The sequence below is a fragment of the Ovis canadensis genome, chromosome 25 (assembly GCF_042477335.2).
Source record: "Ovis canadensis isolate MfBH-ARS-UI-01 breed Bighorn chromosome 25, ARS-UI_OviCan_v2, whole genome shotgun sequence".
In the NCBI taxonomy this organism is placed as follows: Eukaryota; Metazoa; Chordata; class Mammalia; order Artiodactyla; family Bovidae; genus Ovis; species Ovis canadensis.
Window position 1 is genome coordinate 23,047,449 of NC_091269.1, and position 19,383 is coordinate 23,066,831.

Here is a 19,383-nt window from a genome sequence, read left to right on the forward strand (position 1 = left end):
ATTAAAAAATTAAACACAGTTCTCCTGAACTTAAGATTCTCTTGCCCATTGCATAAAAGGTTTAACTTTCATCTGACCATTCTATGAAACACAACTGTTAGAAAGTTCCTCTAAAGGGAAGATATGCCATGATTTCTTTGTCTCTCATAGAACACCTTGCTCATAAAAATATGAATCAACATGTCAAAATTTTGTTCTTATTTCCTTGAGCTAACATGATTAGCATGACATCTGTAATGTATTAAAGATATCTCCTAGGTCATAAAAACTCAAAGCTGATGTCAATTCTGTACATAGGGGAAGAAAAAGTATTTGCACTATCTACGCTGTAGTGTTATGGGATGTATACATCAGGAGCTTTTAAAATGTCCCCTCACCCCTCCCACAGCAGAAGGACAGCAGACATGCAGAGCAGCAATGAGCCCATGAAGAATGAGCTCATTCTTCAGGAAGGCGTCCCTAAGGGCAGCATGCTTAGCGGTTGCATGGTAGTCTGTAGGTAAGGGGAGCTTGCCAGAGAAAAAAGAAAGAACATTCAGAAAAGGCCTCAATGAGCTTTCTTAAAAGAAGTGGACACTCACAATAGGTATCATATATTATTTTCTAACCTTTACATTTCTGAGGCATGAGCAAACACATTCACCTTAATAGTCAAGCTCCAACCTTGACATGACACTCAGGGCCTTGTACGTGAGCCAACTTTTCTCCAGATATTGTGATCTATCCTCTAAGTGTCACTTTCAAACACAGGAAAACAAATACTGCAGATAAGCACGTGTAAATGGAATCTAGAAGAACAGTGCTGATGAATCTGTTTGCAGGGAAGGAACGGAGACACAGAGAATGGACTTGCTGTCACAGTGAGAGGAGAGGTGAGGAGGAACCGATAAAGCGGCACTGTCATGTATACACAATGATGCGTGGTCAAGAATCTGCCTGCCAAGCAGGAAACTCAGGTTCAGTCCCTGGGTCAGGAAGACCCCCTGGAGGAGGAAATGGCAACCCACTCCAGTATTCTTGCCTGGAGAATCCCGTGGGCAGAGGAGCCTGGTAGGCTACAGTCCATGGGGTCAAAAACGAGTCAGATACGACCGAGAGCACACGTGTGGACAGACAGCTGCCGGGAAGCTGCTGCACAGCACCGCGAGCTCAACCCCGTCCTCCGCGACGACCTAGAAAGGTGGGACGGGAGGCACTCAAGCAGTGGGGAGGCTCAACATACGGATACTTATGGCTGATCCACACTGTCGCATGGCAGAAACCAACACAGCGTTGTAAAGCAATTATCCTCCAGGTAACTTTTTTTTTTTAAACCCCAGAACTGATGCCAAGCCAGGCACAGGAAGCGCGGCACCGCTCTGTTGTAGGCACGTGTCATTGATGGTCGCAAGGTGAGCCCTGGGCCCCAGGGCCTTGGTTCCAATCCTGGCTGACGCTCCCCCAGGACAGGTTCCCACTGACCCCTCCTAGAGGGCTGGATCCCCTCACAGATCCACCTTTTACTCACTCTTCAGTAAAAGGGCAAGCAAATCACTGCTTGACAATAGGCGGAATTTCCCCAAATACACAACATTACCCTACCTGGTATTTTCAGGTGTGTTGAGAGCAACTAAGTCACAACACAGATACAAAGGCTGAGTATTTAGAGTTTATGAGGACCATAAGGAACAGGATTATGGAAATGGAGAGATAAGACAAATTCACACATAGGAGGGAACCCATAGGTGCCCTGCTTGAGAGAATCTGACTAAGGTCCTTGGAAAACAGGATGTGTCAGCTTTTTAATCAGAGCTTCAGCTCCCCAGGCAATACCATGAGAAAGGCTATGAGCAAGATAAGGCTGCAAGCATGGCCTGCGTGGATGTGGAAATATCCAGACGTTTCAGAAATGAATGCAAGGTTTGGTCAAGCTGCAGTGGGACAGGGTGGAACACAGAGGTGAGGCGAGAAGAAAAAAGAACATACTAAAGGATTCTTCATAGAATACTGGGGGATCTCTGCTCTTGTCACAAAGGAAGAATTGACTTTTTGAGATTATGTCAGACACAATGCCCTTGAGAAATGTGCTTTCCTTGCTCATCTGAGTACATGGGTGTGCTTAGTTGCTCAGTCGTGTCCAACTTTGGTTCCCCATGGACTGTAGCCCACCCCGCTCCTCTGTCCATGGAATTCTCCAGGCAAGAATACTGGAGTGGGTAGCCATTCCCTTCTCCAGGGGATTTTCACAACCCAGGGATTGAACCCAGCTCTCCTGCATTGCAGATGGATACTTTACCACCTGAGCTACCAGGGAAGCCCCCCTGCTCATCTGAGGAAATCGCAACTCCACCCCCAGTAAGCTGGCTCAGCCGCTGCTGGGGTCAGGAACAGGAGGGCGCAGGACCACTCAGACGTCTGCAGTGTGCCTACCTTTGAGGAATTAAATTTGTGCAGACACCCAAGTCTGAAGCTTACTTTTATTGTCCAGCTGAGCTCGATATTTACTAAATCCTTTCAGCCGCACTCTCTGGCCCAGCAGATCAAGGAATTCTTCAAAAGCTGGACCTGCCGTCTCGTTGTTATACATTTCCTCTTCGGTACTCTGGCCAGCTTTGCAGTACAGAATCCCGATCTTGTGCTGAAAGCTCAGCTGAAATGGGGGAGAAAGGTAAATTACTTGGCAAAAAGTATCAGATGTGTACACCTGAAACTAACACAATATTGTAAATCAGCTATGTTGTTAGTTGCTCAGTCACGTCTGACACAGCCTGCCAGGCTCCTCTGTCCACGGGATTTTTCAGGCAAGAATAGTGGAGCAGGTACTATTCCCTTCTCCAGGGGCTCTTCCTGACCCATGGAATGAACCTGGGTCTCCCTCATTGCAGGCAGATTCTTTACCGTCTGAGCCACCAGGGAAGCCCATACTCCAATATAAAACATAAAATAAATTTAAAAAATTAAAAAGCATCACACAAGCTAACTTCAGCAAAATTAAAATTATAGGAGCTGAGAATTCTGTTCACAGGAAAGCATGCCAGGACAATTTCCAGAAGCTAAAAAAAGTACTCAACTGTCATTCTGCAAAACCCTACAAATTCATAACAAATCCAGAGACCTGAAAATAACAGCTGGAGAAATGTCAGACAACCTAAGAAATACAGTGAATGGCCTTGCCTACATGGGAGTTTGCAGTTTCCAAAACAGATAGCCAGGTTCAAACATTTATTTAAAAATAGAGTTGTGGAAACATCTTATACCCTCTGTATAGTAAATAGCATTATCTTCAAAGTTAGAAAGAAAAAAAAAAAAGCTGTATATTTTCAGACGTTTTCCCTCTCTGGTTCTTAATGCTTTTTTGTTGTCATTATTTGAACATTCATGGAAATATGAAAGACTGTAATGGAAAAACAACTCAAATTAAGGTCTGGGGAGGAAAGACTCCCACTGAAAATTGTGATCCATGTATATTGATAGAATAATGTCTTATTTCCACAAAAGTAACTCTGGCTGAGCCATTGCAGTCATTTCTACATTTTTGACTATCTTGAAAACATATGCTAAGTATACAATAGACCGTAAAGAACTTTAATAGCAACTGAAGGGTTCCTGCTACGATTCTGTCTCTCTGTCCACCCATGCCACAATGGAAGCTACCACACTACTTACTCCTGAGGCAAGGGAGACATGGGACCCACCTTCACAGCTTTTTAATTTTCCCTAAAGAGGAACTACCCATCAAACACAAAAGCAGGGCACTTTATCCTACGAGCAGCAATCTGAGCCTCAAAGACTGACGAATTATCAGCCCTCCCCAATTCCCTAAAGGCATCTGTCCACAACACTGTTCACTTTTATTACCAAACTGTAAAACAGAGCCTTTAATCAAAACTCAGAGCTGACCGTATCAGTAAAATAGGGCAAAATGGTACTAATTTCTCTCGAGTAGCACAGTGATGGCAGCAGTCTCATCCGAGTGACCTATGGCACTTACAATCCAAGAAAGGGAGGGATACGTCTGCTAGGCATCTCAGCGGAGGTGCTGGGGAAGCTCAGAGCTGAGCAGGCAGCTGAGCACCAGTACACGTGCTGTGCCCTGACTGAGAGCTACGCGGGAGGGGAGGAGCCAAAGCGATGACTCCCTGTTCACCATCTGACCCTGCGCCACCTACGGGGATGGCTCCTGGGGCTCGGGGGAGGAGGGGGAGACAGCACACGGGCCCGATGTTCCTGTCTGCCCAAATCACCCAAATCACACTGTGAGGACACGGTTCCAGGCTCCGAGTGTGGGCCGTGAGATGCTGGGTTTAAGCTGCTAGCATTATGAACTGTGCTGATGCCCTGGTGGCTCAGACAGTGAAGACTCCGCCAGCAGTGCAGGAGACGCGGGTTCAATCCCTGGGTCGGGAAGACCCCCGGAGGAGGGAATGGCTCCCCACTCCAGTACCCTCGCCTAGAGAATCCCACGGACAGAGGAGCCTGGCACAGAGTCAGACGTGACTGAGCGACTAACATTTACTTACTAGGTCTTTAGTAACATCGAGACAAAACACACTTCCATGCACCCAGGGAGTGAGGAATAAACGTTTCTGATCAACTCAAGTAATGAAACAAATGAGACACCACATTTATTGCAAAGGGACCATCATCTTAAAAAAAAATAAGTATAAGACAAATGCCTTGTATTATTTCACTATGAACACTCATTGTTCCGAGTGATTCGGCAGACATTGCAGGACCTTAGAGTACTTTAGGAAACACTCGGGACTGACAAGTGTCACCACCGATGTGATGACGTTGGTGACTGTCAGAATCTGGGTTAGTTTTCTAGCGTGACCCCTGGATGACTCTCCACCTCCTCAGAGCTGTGATGTTTCGACTTCTCTTCTGCCCTCTCCAGTTGTCTGGCCCCAGCCTTACAGCAAGTCCCCCTGAAATTCTGTGGTGTGATTAGCAGGCGCGCATACCCAGCATCCCCAGGACCACACACTCCCGCACCCCCATCTCCTCTGCACCCAGCAGGGGTGGCTGCACCGTCAAATGCATCCTAGGAGCTCACTGTCCCAGGGCTGCTCCCCACCCTGCTCGCTACTCCCCTGGAGCCCTGTCACCTCCTTCAGCACCACCCTGCCTTCTCTGTGCCCTCCCACACCTGGGGCTTGTCCCAGGGTGCCCAACCATCTCCAGCAGCAACCGCTGGGGAGCAGGCCCGGCGCAAAGCCATCTCTGGTCCCAGGGCTGGGGGCTGGGGTGGCCCCGGTGGCTGAAGCAGGGCCCTCTCTGGACACACATATTTTCTCTCCAGTCCCTATCCTTGTGGACATGATGCTTTTGTGACTCAAGAATAGTTAATAGTGAAAGTCGCTAAGGTTTGTCTGCCTGTTTGTGACCCCATGGACTATACAGTTCATGGAATTCTCCAGGCCAGAATACTGGCATGGAGTGGGTAGCCATTCCCTTCTCCAGGGGATCTTCCCAACGCAGGGATCGAACCCAGGTCTCCTGCATTGCAGGCAGATTCTTTAGCAGCTGAGCCATGAGGGAAGCCCAAGCTGAGGTCAAATACCCAGATAACTGAACCCCCTCAGGGCTTCTGCGCTGAGTGCAGGGTTATCCGCTCACATATCCTTTCTTCCAGCTTCCGGACAAACAAGTGTGTCTACATTCCAACTGGGAAGAGGATTCGCCTTTCATCCAAGAAGTCCTGGGCCCATGGATGTGGCTAGGAGAGGCTTCAAAGCCCCCAGAACTCTGCTCCAGTGGAGATGCCCTCTTACACACACACACACACACACACACACACACACACACACACCACTGGGGCCTACCCCACCCCACACACACACTCACCAGCTTGTCCTCTGTGACATGTGTGCCAGTGGGAGAGGATGCAAGATGGGACTTTGGAAACACAATCATCTCCAGCGACTGAGAATTAACCAGTGGCCAGTGTAGCGCAAGTCCAATAAAAGAACAGAATGGGACGTTGTGTGGAGGAAGACACAGCTCTCCATCTCTTAGTAACCTCATGAAATCAACAGCAATGCAATATACCGAGGCTGACCCCTCCCACCCACGGTTTATCAGAAAGCTGGCACGATTCCAAGGGGAGGACAGACCTCAGCTCTCCATGAACAAAAACCCCCAATTCTCTTGGAACAAGCTTCGTCTCTAAGGCCTCTACACCTACACCTGAGGTCACCTTTAACCACACCTTCACTCCCACTAACCCTCCTTAACTGTTCTGATGCGAACTGCACCAGGCTCACAGTCCTGGGGGGAACCTCAGGGAACCAGGAACCTCGGGCATCACCACAGTCAAAAACTAAAAACACCCACTTGTCAAAACTCTATACTGCTTCCGTGTCCAGGGCTGAACACACAGACCTTGCATAGACAGGCAGACGATCCCCAGCCCCCTGAGAATGGATCAAGACTGCACGCTCTGTACCCAAGGCCAGAAACTCTGTAATTATTAACCAGAAAATTTAAAGGAAGGTAGCAAAAGACAAAGTCTCAGAATGGCCTTGAAAATAAATTCAAGTGTGCAGGAAAGTCCTGCCACTGCACTTTCTAAACTCAACCACCTGTTCTAAGTTGTAGTCTTGTGTGTTCAGACCATTTTGATTTCCTTTCAAGCAAACCTGGTGCACGAGTGAACATATATCTGGAGGGGCAGTTGGCTTAAGAACAAACGAATCCAAAGATGCCATAATATTCTAAGTCAGTAAGCTGTCATAACCAACCTGAATTATTTTTTTTACAAAGTCAACCTAGTGGGGAGGTACAAATTAAGACTTTTGCATTAACATAACACACTACTATATATGGTCTTCTCAGGTGGCACAAGTGGTAAAGAATCCGCCTGCCAATCCACATAAGACACATGGGTTCAATTTCTGGGTCAGGAAGATCTCCTGGGGGGAGGGCACGGCCACACACTCCAGTATTCTTGCCTGGAGAATCCCATGGGCAAAGAAGCCTGGAGGGCATAAGTCCACAGCATCACCAAGGGCTGGACACAACTGAAGTGACTTCATATACACTATGTAAAAAAGATAAAAACAAGGACCTACTGTACAGCCAGGGAGCTCTACTCAATATCCCATAATAATCTACAGTAAAAAGAACATACATACATATATAATATACATGTATGACTGAATCACTCTACTGTACATCAAACTAATACAACATTCTAACTATACTACAATTTTTTAAAAAAAGTCAATGTATATAATCTTATGAACTCACTTGTTAGAAAAACTAGGAGAGTCTTAAAAAAAAAGGATCTTAGAAGTGGATGAATTTACGTAGATAAAGTAACAGAACTTTCAGGTGCTGCTCAGTATTACTTTTTTTATTATTCTCCGTGGCACGGAGTCTTCCTGCTGAACACATCTTATCAAATGTAAAGAATGGAATGGGACCTACCATACCTCTCACTATTACAGCATCTCTTGTACAGAGCAGATAAACTCAGTGTCAAACCATGAATAGATTCCAAACTCCAAGAAAGCAGAAAACAACAATCTATCCTTTGTAAGTAATTTTTTGAGATTAAAACCCCTTAAGAATAGTAACATAAAAATTGGCCCATTCCCTCCCTGGGCAGCTTTTCTATTAGGAAAGTGGATAAGAACAGCACTAACTGGAAGAAACTCTCAAACACCCCAACTGATGAGTGTAACTTTTAAAGACCCTTTAGAAACTAGAATATGAGATAAGATACCACTAAGATACCTTTAGATATCATTAAGAGTTGTGGCAAGTCAAGACATCATATTGTAGCAGAGTCAAATAAATATAATCTCAAAAAAAAAAAAAAGGCACTCGAAACATATAATTGGAACTATAGGATGCACTGGTTTCCTTAAAATAAACACTGCACTCACCTTCACCACAACCTGGCTTGACTCTGTGCAGGCAAGCGGACCCAAGTCTGGCTCAGTGACAAATGCTTCACACCAAGCCCACCTGAACCCTGAGTCCCCAGACCAGCAGCAACACACCTGCTCTGCCCCTCCATGACAACAGGATTTTCTCAGCTGCCTCACGGCCATTACAGACCACACACTTTACTAGCGATAACCATGGTGAATGCTTCTGTGCAATTTTAGAAGTCAACTACTCGGGTTTAGTCGTTGGTTTGAATATGTCAGGCCTCAATGTTGAGAAAGGCAGATCTCAGGATTATCCATTCTGAATATCATGGTGTCTGCTTCCTCTGGCTGAGAATGCAGTGTTAATTTGCTAGAATAATTACAACTTCATCTCTTTTAGAATTCCAGCCATCCAAGAGTATCAAACACTCCACCAATATAACACAATGAGTGTTACTGGGTCAGCCAGGAAATACCACATCTTCCCTCCAAAATGTGCCAAAATATTTTCCTTGGAAACTTCTGGAACGACATCACAATTGTCTTTTTCTTTTGTTTAAACCAGGTGAAAGAAAAGTGAAAAGTGCCAGTCACCTAGTTGTGTCCAACTCTTTGTGACCCCATGGACTGTAGCCTGCCAGGTTCCTCAGTTCATGGGATTCTCCAGGCAAGGACACTGGAGTGGGTTGCCATGTCCTTCTCCAGGGGATCTTCCCGGCCCAGGTCTCTGGCATTCCAGGCAGATTCTTAACTGTTTAAGCCATGAGGGACTTAAACACAAATCCACTCGTTTAAAACACATTGCATACACTTGGGCACCTACCTCTCAGTTTTGCCTACAGATTATCTTACATCTGAAGTTAAAAGACCTCTTTCCATCTTCTGGGCCAGCATCTACATCCTGTCCATCACTGTCTCCTGGATGATGTCAATAATCACATAACTGATTATTGTGTGATTCACACCATGGGCTCCAGGCCACCATGAAGCTCTACCTTCACCTGACTGTCCAATTCCCTTCTACCAGAATAATCTTCCTAAAGCACAACTACCAGCATGTCATGTCCCACTCGAAAACCTTCAATGCTTCCTACTGCTTCCCATACCAAGTGCACAAGCCTTAGCCCAGCACTCACTCTTCTATGCTTATTGTCGTCGTTTTAACTCTCAGCTTCCCTGCGTGCGCCCTTTCCTTGAAAAGAAAAGAGTCATAGTTTCTAAAAGAGCTAAGTACTCATATCTCCCTGTTGGAATTCTACTCAAATCTCTTTCCCTAGAACACACTGCACTTCGGCCCCTTGAAACCCACCACGGCCACATTTTGCCTTGCAAGGGCCTTTGTGCTCTGTCTTAGCGACCTCCCCGAGAGTAAGGACCAGGTCTTAGCTTCTCGACTCTCCTGATGCATGCTGTTCACTGCCATCTGTAATCCTGATGTTTTGTACACAGTAAACAACAATAAATGTTAGTTGAGGGAAAGGTCCAATGTGAGTTCTTTAAACCCAGGGGATGGACTTCCCGGGTGGCCCAGCAGCTAAGACTCCATGCTCTCAACACAGTGGGCCTAGGTTTGACCCCTGGTCAGGGAGCTAGATCCCACATGCCACATCACAGACCCACATTCTGCAGCTAAGACCAGGCATAGCCAAATAAACAAATGAAATAAATAAATTTAAAAACAACAACATCAACTACAAAAACCCTGGGGAAAGGACACCAGCGATCTCTAACAGTCAGGAATCAGATCTGCTCCTGCTGGCTGGGACATACCAGACTTTGATAAAAATAATGCACGTCACAGACTTCCCTGGTGGTCTAGTGATTAAGGATCCACCTACCAAAGGAGAGGACAGAGGTTCAGTCTCTAGTCTGGGCAGTAAGATTCCACATGCTGCAGAGCAACTAAGCCTTTGAGCCACAACTCCTAAGCCTGTGCTCCAGAGCTTGTGAGCCACAGCTACTGCACCCACATACGTTAACTACTGAAGCCTTTGCGCCTACAGCCTGTGCTCTGAATGCGACGAGAAGCCACCAAAATGAGAAGTCATCACACACAACCGGAGAGTAGTCCCTGCTGGCCACAACTAGAGAAAACACATGTAGCAACAAAGACCCAATACAGCCAAAAATAAATAAGTAATTTTAAAAAGAAAACAAGTACACAGTCATCTTTTAAAAAAACAATGCAAGTCACAACTCAGCAGGAGATGCATTACTTAATAATAAAGGCATCGTAACTAGTAATAGAGGCACATTTGGGGAAAACTAGAGAGAAAGTGCTTTAAGGCGTTAAAAATAAATAATCTTAAAAGGGAGATGGATGGGAAAATTCTGAAACATTCAGGACCATGGACACCAACTGTCAGACACTTCAGTCTCATACATGATACACACCCCTTGCTCATCGAGCTTGAGCAGTTGCTCTGAGACCTTGGGTGAGCTGGAGGCTTGCCTCAGGCACTGGATGCTGAGCTCAGGAATGACGTATTCCAGAACTTCTTTGAGCGGGAGCCCACGTGCAGTCCCATGCCTGGCGGTAGAGGGTATGGCATCTTCCAAAATTGCTCCTCTCAGTGTCGTCAGCTGTGGGGCAGAATAGCACACACTGCTGTTAACCTCGACTCTTTAAAGCGTAATGTTTCAATTGCCTTAAAAAAAAGAGGAAGCAAGAGAAGGCTCTTTTCTAAGTGAGTACAGGAGACTACAGTTCTCAGTCTGAAGAAGCAGATTCAACCTTCGTCAGTCTTTACACAGAGGTATACAGAAGTCAGGAAGGAGCTGGGTGCGGCTGACATAACCAGATGTGCCCAAGGCATGAGGAGGAGGGGGCACTGCCCCACCGGGGAGACATAAAGACACAGCCCCCGCAATCACAGCCAACAGTGCTGCAGAGCCAGGAGCCGCAGGGCTGGGCCAGTCACGGTCACCTCCTCCTCCTTCCCTTCCCTTTCCTTTCTCTCACGGTCCATCATCTTCTTTTCTTCTATTCTTTTTTTTTTCCTGTATTTTTCCTTTTTATTTGTTTTCTTATTTTTTTCTGTCTTCTACTCTCCATGTTCTTCTATTTAACTTCCCACTGCTGACAATTCCTGAGGCTGGGTGGGGCCACTCTGAGACCCCTAGGGGCAAGTGACTCAGGTCCAAGAAGGCTCTTCCTCCCTATCTGGGACATGTCCTCATGGAGTCACCGTTCTGACACAGCAAATCTAATCCCGGGTCTAATGTGCCGAGAAAGGAACCCAGCAGCACTGCCAGCCTAGAGGCCTGGCCCTCACCCCACCCCACCCCACCCCCTCCCCTCCACTCTTGCTACAAAGCAGCCGTGGTGATGGAGGTCACAGTGGCGTCTAGCATTTGCACAGTGCCCAGGGCACGCTGTCCAACAAGACTTTCTGCAGTGATGAGACTGTCCTCCCACTGCACTGGCTGGCCCGGGAGCCATCATCCCCCAAGGGGCTGTGAAGTGTGTGACCTGTTACAGGGGTGGCAGTGGAGCCATATTTCTTATTCAATTCCCTTCAATTCAAATAGCCACCTGTAGTCAGCAGCTACTGAACTGGATGGCACAGGTCCACAACTTACATTATGCCATCTTCAGAGAGGGCTTTTTTCTCCTACTTATGGCCCAGAACCTGGGCCCAGGCAAGTAGACACCAAGTACTAGGCTTGGGCAAAGCCTTCGAGGGGCTCTCTGAACTCAGATCCAGGAGTCGCCAAAATACACATTCCCATCTAATTACAATGGTCAAGAGGATAAAAAGTAAAGTGCAAATCAGATCTGGTTCTTTACATAAATCAACATTCCCATCTACGTGCCTCAGTCATCTGTGTAACAGCCGCACTTTTCACTCAAAGCAAGACCAGTAGAGGAGTAACCTGGTTGCTGGTGGGAGGAAGTGTGGGTCCACAGAGCTCCTGGAGCCACAGACAAGCTCAGCCAACACTCACCTCAAGGGTGGCTTCCTGGTTTTCTGCATTTGATTCTAAAGTTGTTTTTCAATTTTGACCTGAATCATATAGTTCAGATTTGTCCTCTGCCTTATGCCCAAGAACCTTGCATTCTTATGGTTTTATCCTTTCTGTCCTGTGAGATGACAGTAAAATCACTGCCACTTAACATCCCTCACAAGTTTGCAAATCTTTCACTTGGAACCAAACAGTGTAAGCCCTTTCAGTCATCTTAACTGGTGTGATCAACATTGACAATAAAAGCAACACACTGTGGGAAACAACCCAAGCGGTGACCAGAGGTCCAGCCCAGGGCAGACGCCACGAGCGCCCAGTACCTCACTTGTCCTGAAAACCACTCGGTAGTTGAACTGGGGCCCTTCCTTCTCCTTGGGGTCTTCCACCTTCTCCCTCCGGACACTGACTGCCACAGGGCCGAGGCTCTCATCGATTCCAAAGTAGTTCTGATGCTCTGTGATGGAGAAAGTGGAGGCATGAGAAGAAGGAAGCAGGAAGAGGACGGGGATTTTGCAACTTGCGTATCTAATCCAGAAGATGCACCAGGGTCTCTGGTGCAGGATTTCCCACAAATGTGATCAATTTTTTTTGTCTCCAACTTAAATGCACTTTTCTTGTTTATTGCAAGAGGATACTTGCTTCACAATATTGCGTTGGTCTCTGCCATACATCAACATGAATCAGCCACAGGTATACATATGTCTGCCCCCTCCTGAACCCCCTTCCATCCCCCGTCCCACCTCACCATGCAGTGCTCTAGAACGGCACAAAGCACTGGGTTGAGTGCCCACCTGGTAGGTGACTATGAGGCAGCTAGCATAGGGACCTCCAAGGACATTCTTCCTAAGAGATGATCATTAGTCTCTCACTCACAGAACACTTGTGTGCCAGACACGGTCCTGGCCGTGGGGTCACAACCCAGAAAAACTCCCCCGTCATGAAGCATATATTCCAGAACGCTGCCAGTGACGGCAAGCTCAGCTCTGGGAGAAGCCCTTCTGGATGCATAAGTGAGCTCTGCTGAAAAAAGTATAAAAGCTTCACTCCAACCACACTTTTTAAGTGTCTTCTTCTGCAAGGACCCAGACTTAACACAACACTCAGATGTGGTCCAACCCATACAACACGGAGGGTGCGATTACCCAAATGTTTATTCATGCTGCTTCTCTGTTTTAGCAAACCTTCATACCAACAATCCATGCAAAGCAAGCGCTCCATGCAAAGCCCCAGGTGTTATTCATTTACTTCTTAATGAGCTGCTGCCCAGTCCATTCTCCAAGGTGCACACTTATAAAGCTGGTTTTTTTCACCCTGTATGCAAAATCACTTTAATAACCTCCCCCTTTTTTACTTTTATCCCTTTTCAATGTCACCTTAGTGGTTTGGGCCAATCTTTCTGATGTATAGTTTTCAGTTAAAAAGAAACATGCTCTATCACACGTTTGTAAGCTTGAAAAAAGCCATAGGTATTCCAAACTCTTTGGGTTATGCTAACATCTTCTGCCGCAGTGATTTCTGAAGGAATAAGGAATGTTATTCATAAAGTAGAAAACAGGTTAAGTTCAACGAAGAAAAACAGTATCACTCAAGGAAAACATTATCCAAAGCCACTAATGAACACTGGCTACATCTTCAAAGGCAGACCATTTACTTTTTACTTGCAACCAAATGAGATAAACACTGACAGACTTTCCTTCTGAACCAGTCAGGACTGGAAGCAGCAAGTCCCCTATTTCAGGGACTAAAAAGGTGAATTACTGCCTCGGTCCTGGGCTTATACAATAGGAAGTGAGTCTCTGTTTTTCATGGATACCTCATCCGTGTAAATTATGTACTGGTAACAGTCTGCTTAACTGTTACAAACATGCACAACTCCAGCGAAACTAAAAACGAATAAAAAATTAAATAATAAATTAAAAATACATTGCAAAAAATGAATTATTTACCAACAATGAGTTATTTATCAACAGCCTGATGCATTAAGAACATATTTCAAGAATTACTTGCAAAAATGCTCAGATCAGTTTCTTGGTAGGCATTTGATAAAACCTGTGAACATGAATCAAAAGAAAGTCAGAGGCTTCCCTGGTGGTCCAGTGGTTAAGAATTTACCTGCCAATGCAGGGGACATAGGTTCAATCCCTGGTCCAGGAAGATTCCATATGCTTTCAACTTCTTTTTCAAAAAAAAAAGTATAGCTAATTTACCATATTATGTTCATTTCAGGCATACAGCATAGTGATTCAGTATTTTTATAGACTTTATTCTATTAACAGTTATATACAAAATAATGGCTATAATTCCCTGTGCTGTACAATATATCCTTGTTGCTTATCTATTTCATCCCAAACAGCCCACATCTCTTCACCCCCTACCCTGACCCTCTACCCTTTCCTCCCCTCACTGGTTACCTCTAGCTTGTTTTCTGAATCTGTGAGTCTGTTCTGCTATATATATCCAGTTGCTTGATTTTTTAGATTCTACATACCAATCAATAATTACTTGTCTTTCTCTGACTTATTTCACTAAACATAATATTCTTCAAGTACAATCACACTGCCACAAATGGCGGTGTTTCATTCTTTTTTATGGCTGAATAATAAAGAATGCACCCTTTCTTTATCCATTCATCTGCTGATGAACACGTAGGTTGTTTCCACGCCTCGGCTATTGTGCACAGTGTCACTGTGACCACCGGGGTGCAGGTATCTTTTTGCACTCTAGTTTTCTTCAGGTATATGCCCAGGACTGGGACTGCAGGATCCCATGGCAACTCTATTTTTGGTTTCTTGAGGAACCTCTATACTATTCTCCATACTGACTGTATCAATCTGCATTCCCACCGACAGTGTAGGAGGGTTCCCTTTTAATCCACACGCTCACCAACATATCCCATTTGTGGACTCTTAGGTGATGGCCATTCTGACTAGGGTGTGGTCATCTATCATTGTTACCTTGACTTCTCTAATAATTAGTGATGTTGAGCATTTTTTCACGTGCTGATTACCCATCTGTATTTCTTCTTTGGGAAAATGTCTGTTCAGGTCTTCTGCCCATTTTCTGACTAGGCTGTTTGGTTTGTGATATTGAGTTGGATGAGGTATTTATACGTTTTCATTATTAACCCCTGTTGGTCATCATTTACAGATACTTTCTCACATATGGTAGAATGTCTTTTAGTTTTGTCAACAGATTCTTTTGCAAAAGCTTTTAAGTTTAACTTGGTTCCACTTGATTATATTTGCTACCATTTCTTTTGCCTCAGGAGACAGGTTCAGAAAAATACTGCTATGACTTATGTCAAAGACTGTTCAGCCTGTATTCTTTTCAATGAGCTTTATGGCCTGCAAGATTTAGGTCTTTAATCCATTTTGAATTATTTTTGCAGATGGTGTGAGGAAACATTCTCATCTCACTCTTTCACATGCAGCTGTCCAGTCTTCTAAGCACCAATTACTGATAAGACTGTCTTTTCTCCACTGTATATTGCCTCCTTTATCATAAACTACATTTGACCATAAATGCGTGGGCTTATTCCTCAGCTCTCTGTTCTGTTCCATTGATCTGTGTCTGTTTTTGTGCCAGTATCATGCTGTTTTGATTACTATCACTTTGTAGTATAATCTGATGTCTGGGAGGTGGTACCTCCAGCTTTGTTCTTTTTCCTCAAGATTGTTTTGGTAATTTAGGGGTTTTTGTGGATCCATAGGAATTTTAAAATTATCTGTTCTAGTTCTACAAAAAACATCATGGGTATCCTGATAAAGACTGCATTGGATCTGTAGACTGCTTTGGATAGTAGGACCATTTTAAAATCCTTCCAATCCAAGAGCACAGGATATCTTTCCATTTCTTTGTATCATCTTCAATTTCCATTTCTTTGTATCATCTTCAATTTCCTTCATCAATATTTTATAGTTTTCAGAGTTAAGTTTACTCCTAAATATTTTATTCTTTCAGATGAAATTTTAGACAGGATTGTTATTTTAACTCTTTCAGTAGTTCATTATTAATCTATGGAAAAGCAACGGATCTCTGTATATTATCTTGTATTCTGAACCTTTGCTGACTTCACTTATTAGTTCTAATATTTTTAGGTAGATGTGGGGAGGCCATGACTGGGGAGAAGCCTTGGCTATGGGATGCAGCAGTGACCCAATCCCAGAGCCTGGGCAGGGCAGCAGCAGTCACCGCTGGCATTTACTCAAGCAGTACTTTTGCCTGGCAAATCCCATGGACAGAAGAGCCTGGTGGGCTGCAGTCCATGAGGTTGCGAAGAGTCGGACACGACTGACCGACTTCACTTTTACTTTTCACTTTCATACATTGGAGAAGGAAACGGCAACCCACTCCACTGTTCTTGCCTAGAATCCCAGGGACGGGGGAGTCTGGTGGGCTGCCGTCTATGGGGTCGCACAGAGTCGGACACGACTGAAGTGACTTAGCAGCAGCAACAGCAGCAGCAGTAGCATCTTAGAAGCAGCCCAAAGCTCTCTGCAGGCTGCTCCATCACAGCTCACTCCACCAACCTGCTCTGTGGAGTAGACTATCTTCTGATGGCCTGTCCCCGCCACACACTGACCTCCAGCGCTGGGGGTGGAGCCATCCTCCAAGAGCAGGACTGTCCTGCTCATCAGTTAACTCTGGCATACCTCGCCTTACGTGGCACCTTCCTGGTTTGTTTCTCTGTGGCTTTACGCCAGTTTTGTGCTCCTTCACCATCAGTTTTTAGTGGTGTTTGGGAGGGAGAGAGAGAACATGTATGTACAAATGGCCAAGTTTAACTAGCATCCCTAAATTCATTTACTCTTAAATATCTATAATTCTCTCCAGTATTCTTGCCTGGAGAATTCCATGGGCACAGGAGCGTGGCATGCTACAGTCCATGGGATCACACGAAGTCAGACATGACTGAAGTGACTTAGCATGAGCATCTATAAGTCTAATGAGCCTGATAATCAGTTTCTGAATCTGAGCTTTCCTACTTATTACCTACTTAATAACCTTGGGTCGTTCTTAACCTCAGCACCAACCCCCCACTCCAAAATATATATAGATAATACATGTATCATCAATAACCTGAGGAAAGCATTATAGTTGAAGGCAGGAATCCTACTGACAAAAAACTCAGTGAAAAACAAGAAGAGAGCAAACATAAAATGAACAGCACTGTGGGCATTTTGATTTTTGAGCCCAACACAGCTTGAGTCAAACTGAAGAAGATTCATACTTTTAGTCTCAAAAAGTTAATCTGTAATCAGAGGTTACATTACATTCAGGATAGTCTTTTAAAGAAAGCAGTGGCATATATAATATTTTACTGAGTAATTTCTATCAGGAATTCTTTTTTTAAAAAATATGTATATTACCCTTTCCACCAAAGATGGCAAATTATAGTAAGAAAGACATTTTTTTCCTTTGGGTCTATCTTTCCAAGCCATGCCCCACACTTGTTTTTGACTCTTTCTTCCATCTCTCACAGACACACACTATCTTTTCTTCCCAAACTTCAAACTTTTTATTTTGTATTGGGATATAGCCGATTAACAACGTTGTGGTTGTTTCAGGTGAACAGCAAACGGTCTCAGCCATACGTACACATAAATCCATTCTCCCTCAAACCCCGATCCCATCCACGCTGGCACATAACACTGAGGAGGGTTCCATGTGCTATGCTTATACTGTTGGCTATCCATTTTGAATATAGCAGTGCAGACACACGCTTCTGAATGCAAGGAGAGGTGACTTTTCTGCTGTGTACAACCACCACACCTTTGGACTCACCAGTTCTGAGTCCCTGCAGCTATTTTCTAAGGAATCTCTCCGTGCTAAAGTTTCACCAAGGAATACAGCAGGTTACCTGGATGTGTTTCTAAGGAAATACTATTATCTTCTGCTGCACACTGGGGCACTCTGTCTAGCTTTTACATAGGGCATTCCACATATCATGAAGGGAAGCGCAGGAAAGGTGCTCCCTGTGTCTCCAGGAGGGAGCCGAGGTAACCCTCAAATGACACCTGGTCCCTTTCAGGACTGCTCAGCCTGCTCATGTGCATCACAAGAGCCTCGCCCTCTGTGGGACAGGACAATCAGCCCCTCACCCAAGGGGCCCATCTTCATCCCAAGCACCTGATTTCCATAAAACTGCTTCAAATAAAATCCTTCCTTGGCAGAATAGAAGCTGTGAAAAGACTGTGGGAAAGCTGAATGAAAATCCACACATCATCCAAATAAAAGGCCAGATTTTAAAAAAAAATCGATTAACAACATTTCAGCGCTTGAAATGAGATTCAGCACATCGCTGTGGTGCACTTTGTTTAGTAAAGAAAAGAAAACATTCTAATTTGGAAGAGCTGGTCTTTCTTTTTTAAGCGCTATGCGGAACCTCAGTCCAAAGGCTGTTTCCAGGCACTGTCAAATCTTGGACGGCAGACGTCCTGGGTTCATCTCATGCACTGAAGAGGCGAGGATCCCAATGCTCCAGGCTGCCGAGGCCAGCATGTGAGAGAAGCCCTGCGCCTCTCCCTCACGAGGTTTCTCACCTGGTCACGGTGCCACCAGCAAGTCCACCAGAACCACGGGTGACTGGGTCGGGCCCCTTCCCCCTGCACTGGTCAGTACACACAGCAAAGCTTTCCTTTCATGGTTCTGTGCTTTTCCAACAGTCAGCTGATGATTTCACTGTCAGCTCACTGCCTCTCTGGGTTAAACCCATGGCTGCAGGTGACTGCTGTCTAATCTCCTACCTATGATGGATCTTCTGTCATCTTCCCCTCCAAACCACTATTTAATCACCTCCTCTGTTCCAGGAGTTACACAGACATGAATAAGGAATGGCAAATTCATAAATGAATGAATGAAGAAAACAATAGGGCCTGCTCACAGATACTTACATTAAGAATCATGAGAGAACCTCAAGGAACTTCAAACTCCCTGCTAATGTTTCATCGATTAAAGTTATCAAATTTGATGAGGAAAATGATACTTTTTGGTTATATGAAGGCTCTTTTGACCAAAATTTAACCAAAGCATCAGTGAAGCTTAAAAAATCCAGTGTATTACAGAGAAAATAGCAGTATTAAGGATACCTAACATAAATTAACTCATTCATCTCCATACGTATGAGCAGGTACTCCCATTTCACAGAAAGTAATACTGAAGCGGACAGGTCAATGGCATGCTCAAAGTCAGAAGCCCGTGTGACTGGGTCAGGATGCAAGCCTGGGCAGTCTGGCTTTAGAGCTCCTTCACGTCAAGCAACTCAAGTGTGAACAAATGTATGGGTGCCAGCAGGGAGGATGGGCAGCAGGGATGGTTAGGGAGCTGGGGATGGACATGCACACGCTGCTCTATTTAACATGATAACCAACAAGCACCTACTGTAGAGCACAGGGAACTCTGCTCAGTGTTACGTGGCAGCCAGGATGGGTGGGGAGTTTGGGGGAGAAAGCATGCATGTATATGTATGGCTGAGTCCCTTTTTGTCCACCTAAAACTATCACACTGCTGTTAACTGGCATTACTTCAATACAAAATAAAAAGTAAAAGAAAAAAAAAA

The 19,383-nt window shown here is 45.0% G+C and overlaps 1 protein-coding gene across 9 annotated transcripts in view; it reads right to left on the reverse strand.

The window, feature by feature from the left end:
- SIPA1L2 (signal induced proliferation associated 1 like 2) overlaps positions 1-19,383 on the reverse strand; it is a 241,120-nt gene that overhangs the window by 83,718 nt on the left and 138,019 nt on the right. For all 9 annotated transcript variants that reach the window (XM_069572628.1, XM_069572623.1, XM_069572630.1 and 6 more), the window contains 3 exons: positions 12,146-12,279; positions 10,254-10,442; positions 2,455-2,629 (listed from right to left, as the gene is read on the reverse strand). In XM_069572628.1, the coding sequence (XP_069428729.1) occupies positions 2,455-2,629; positions 10,254-10,442; positions 12,146-12,279 (498 nt within the window). The remainder of the gene's footprint in view (positions 1-2,454; positions 2,630-10,253; positions 10,443-12,145; positions 12,280-19,383) is intronic.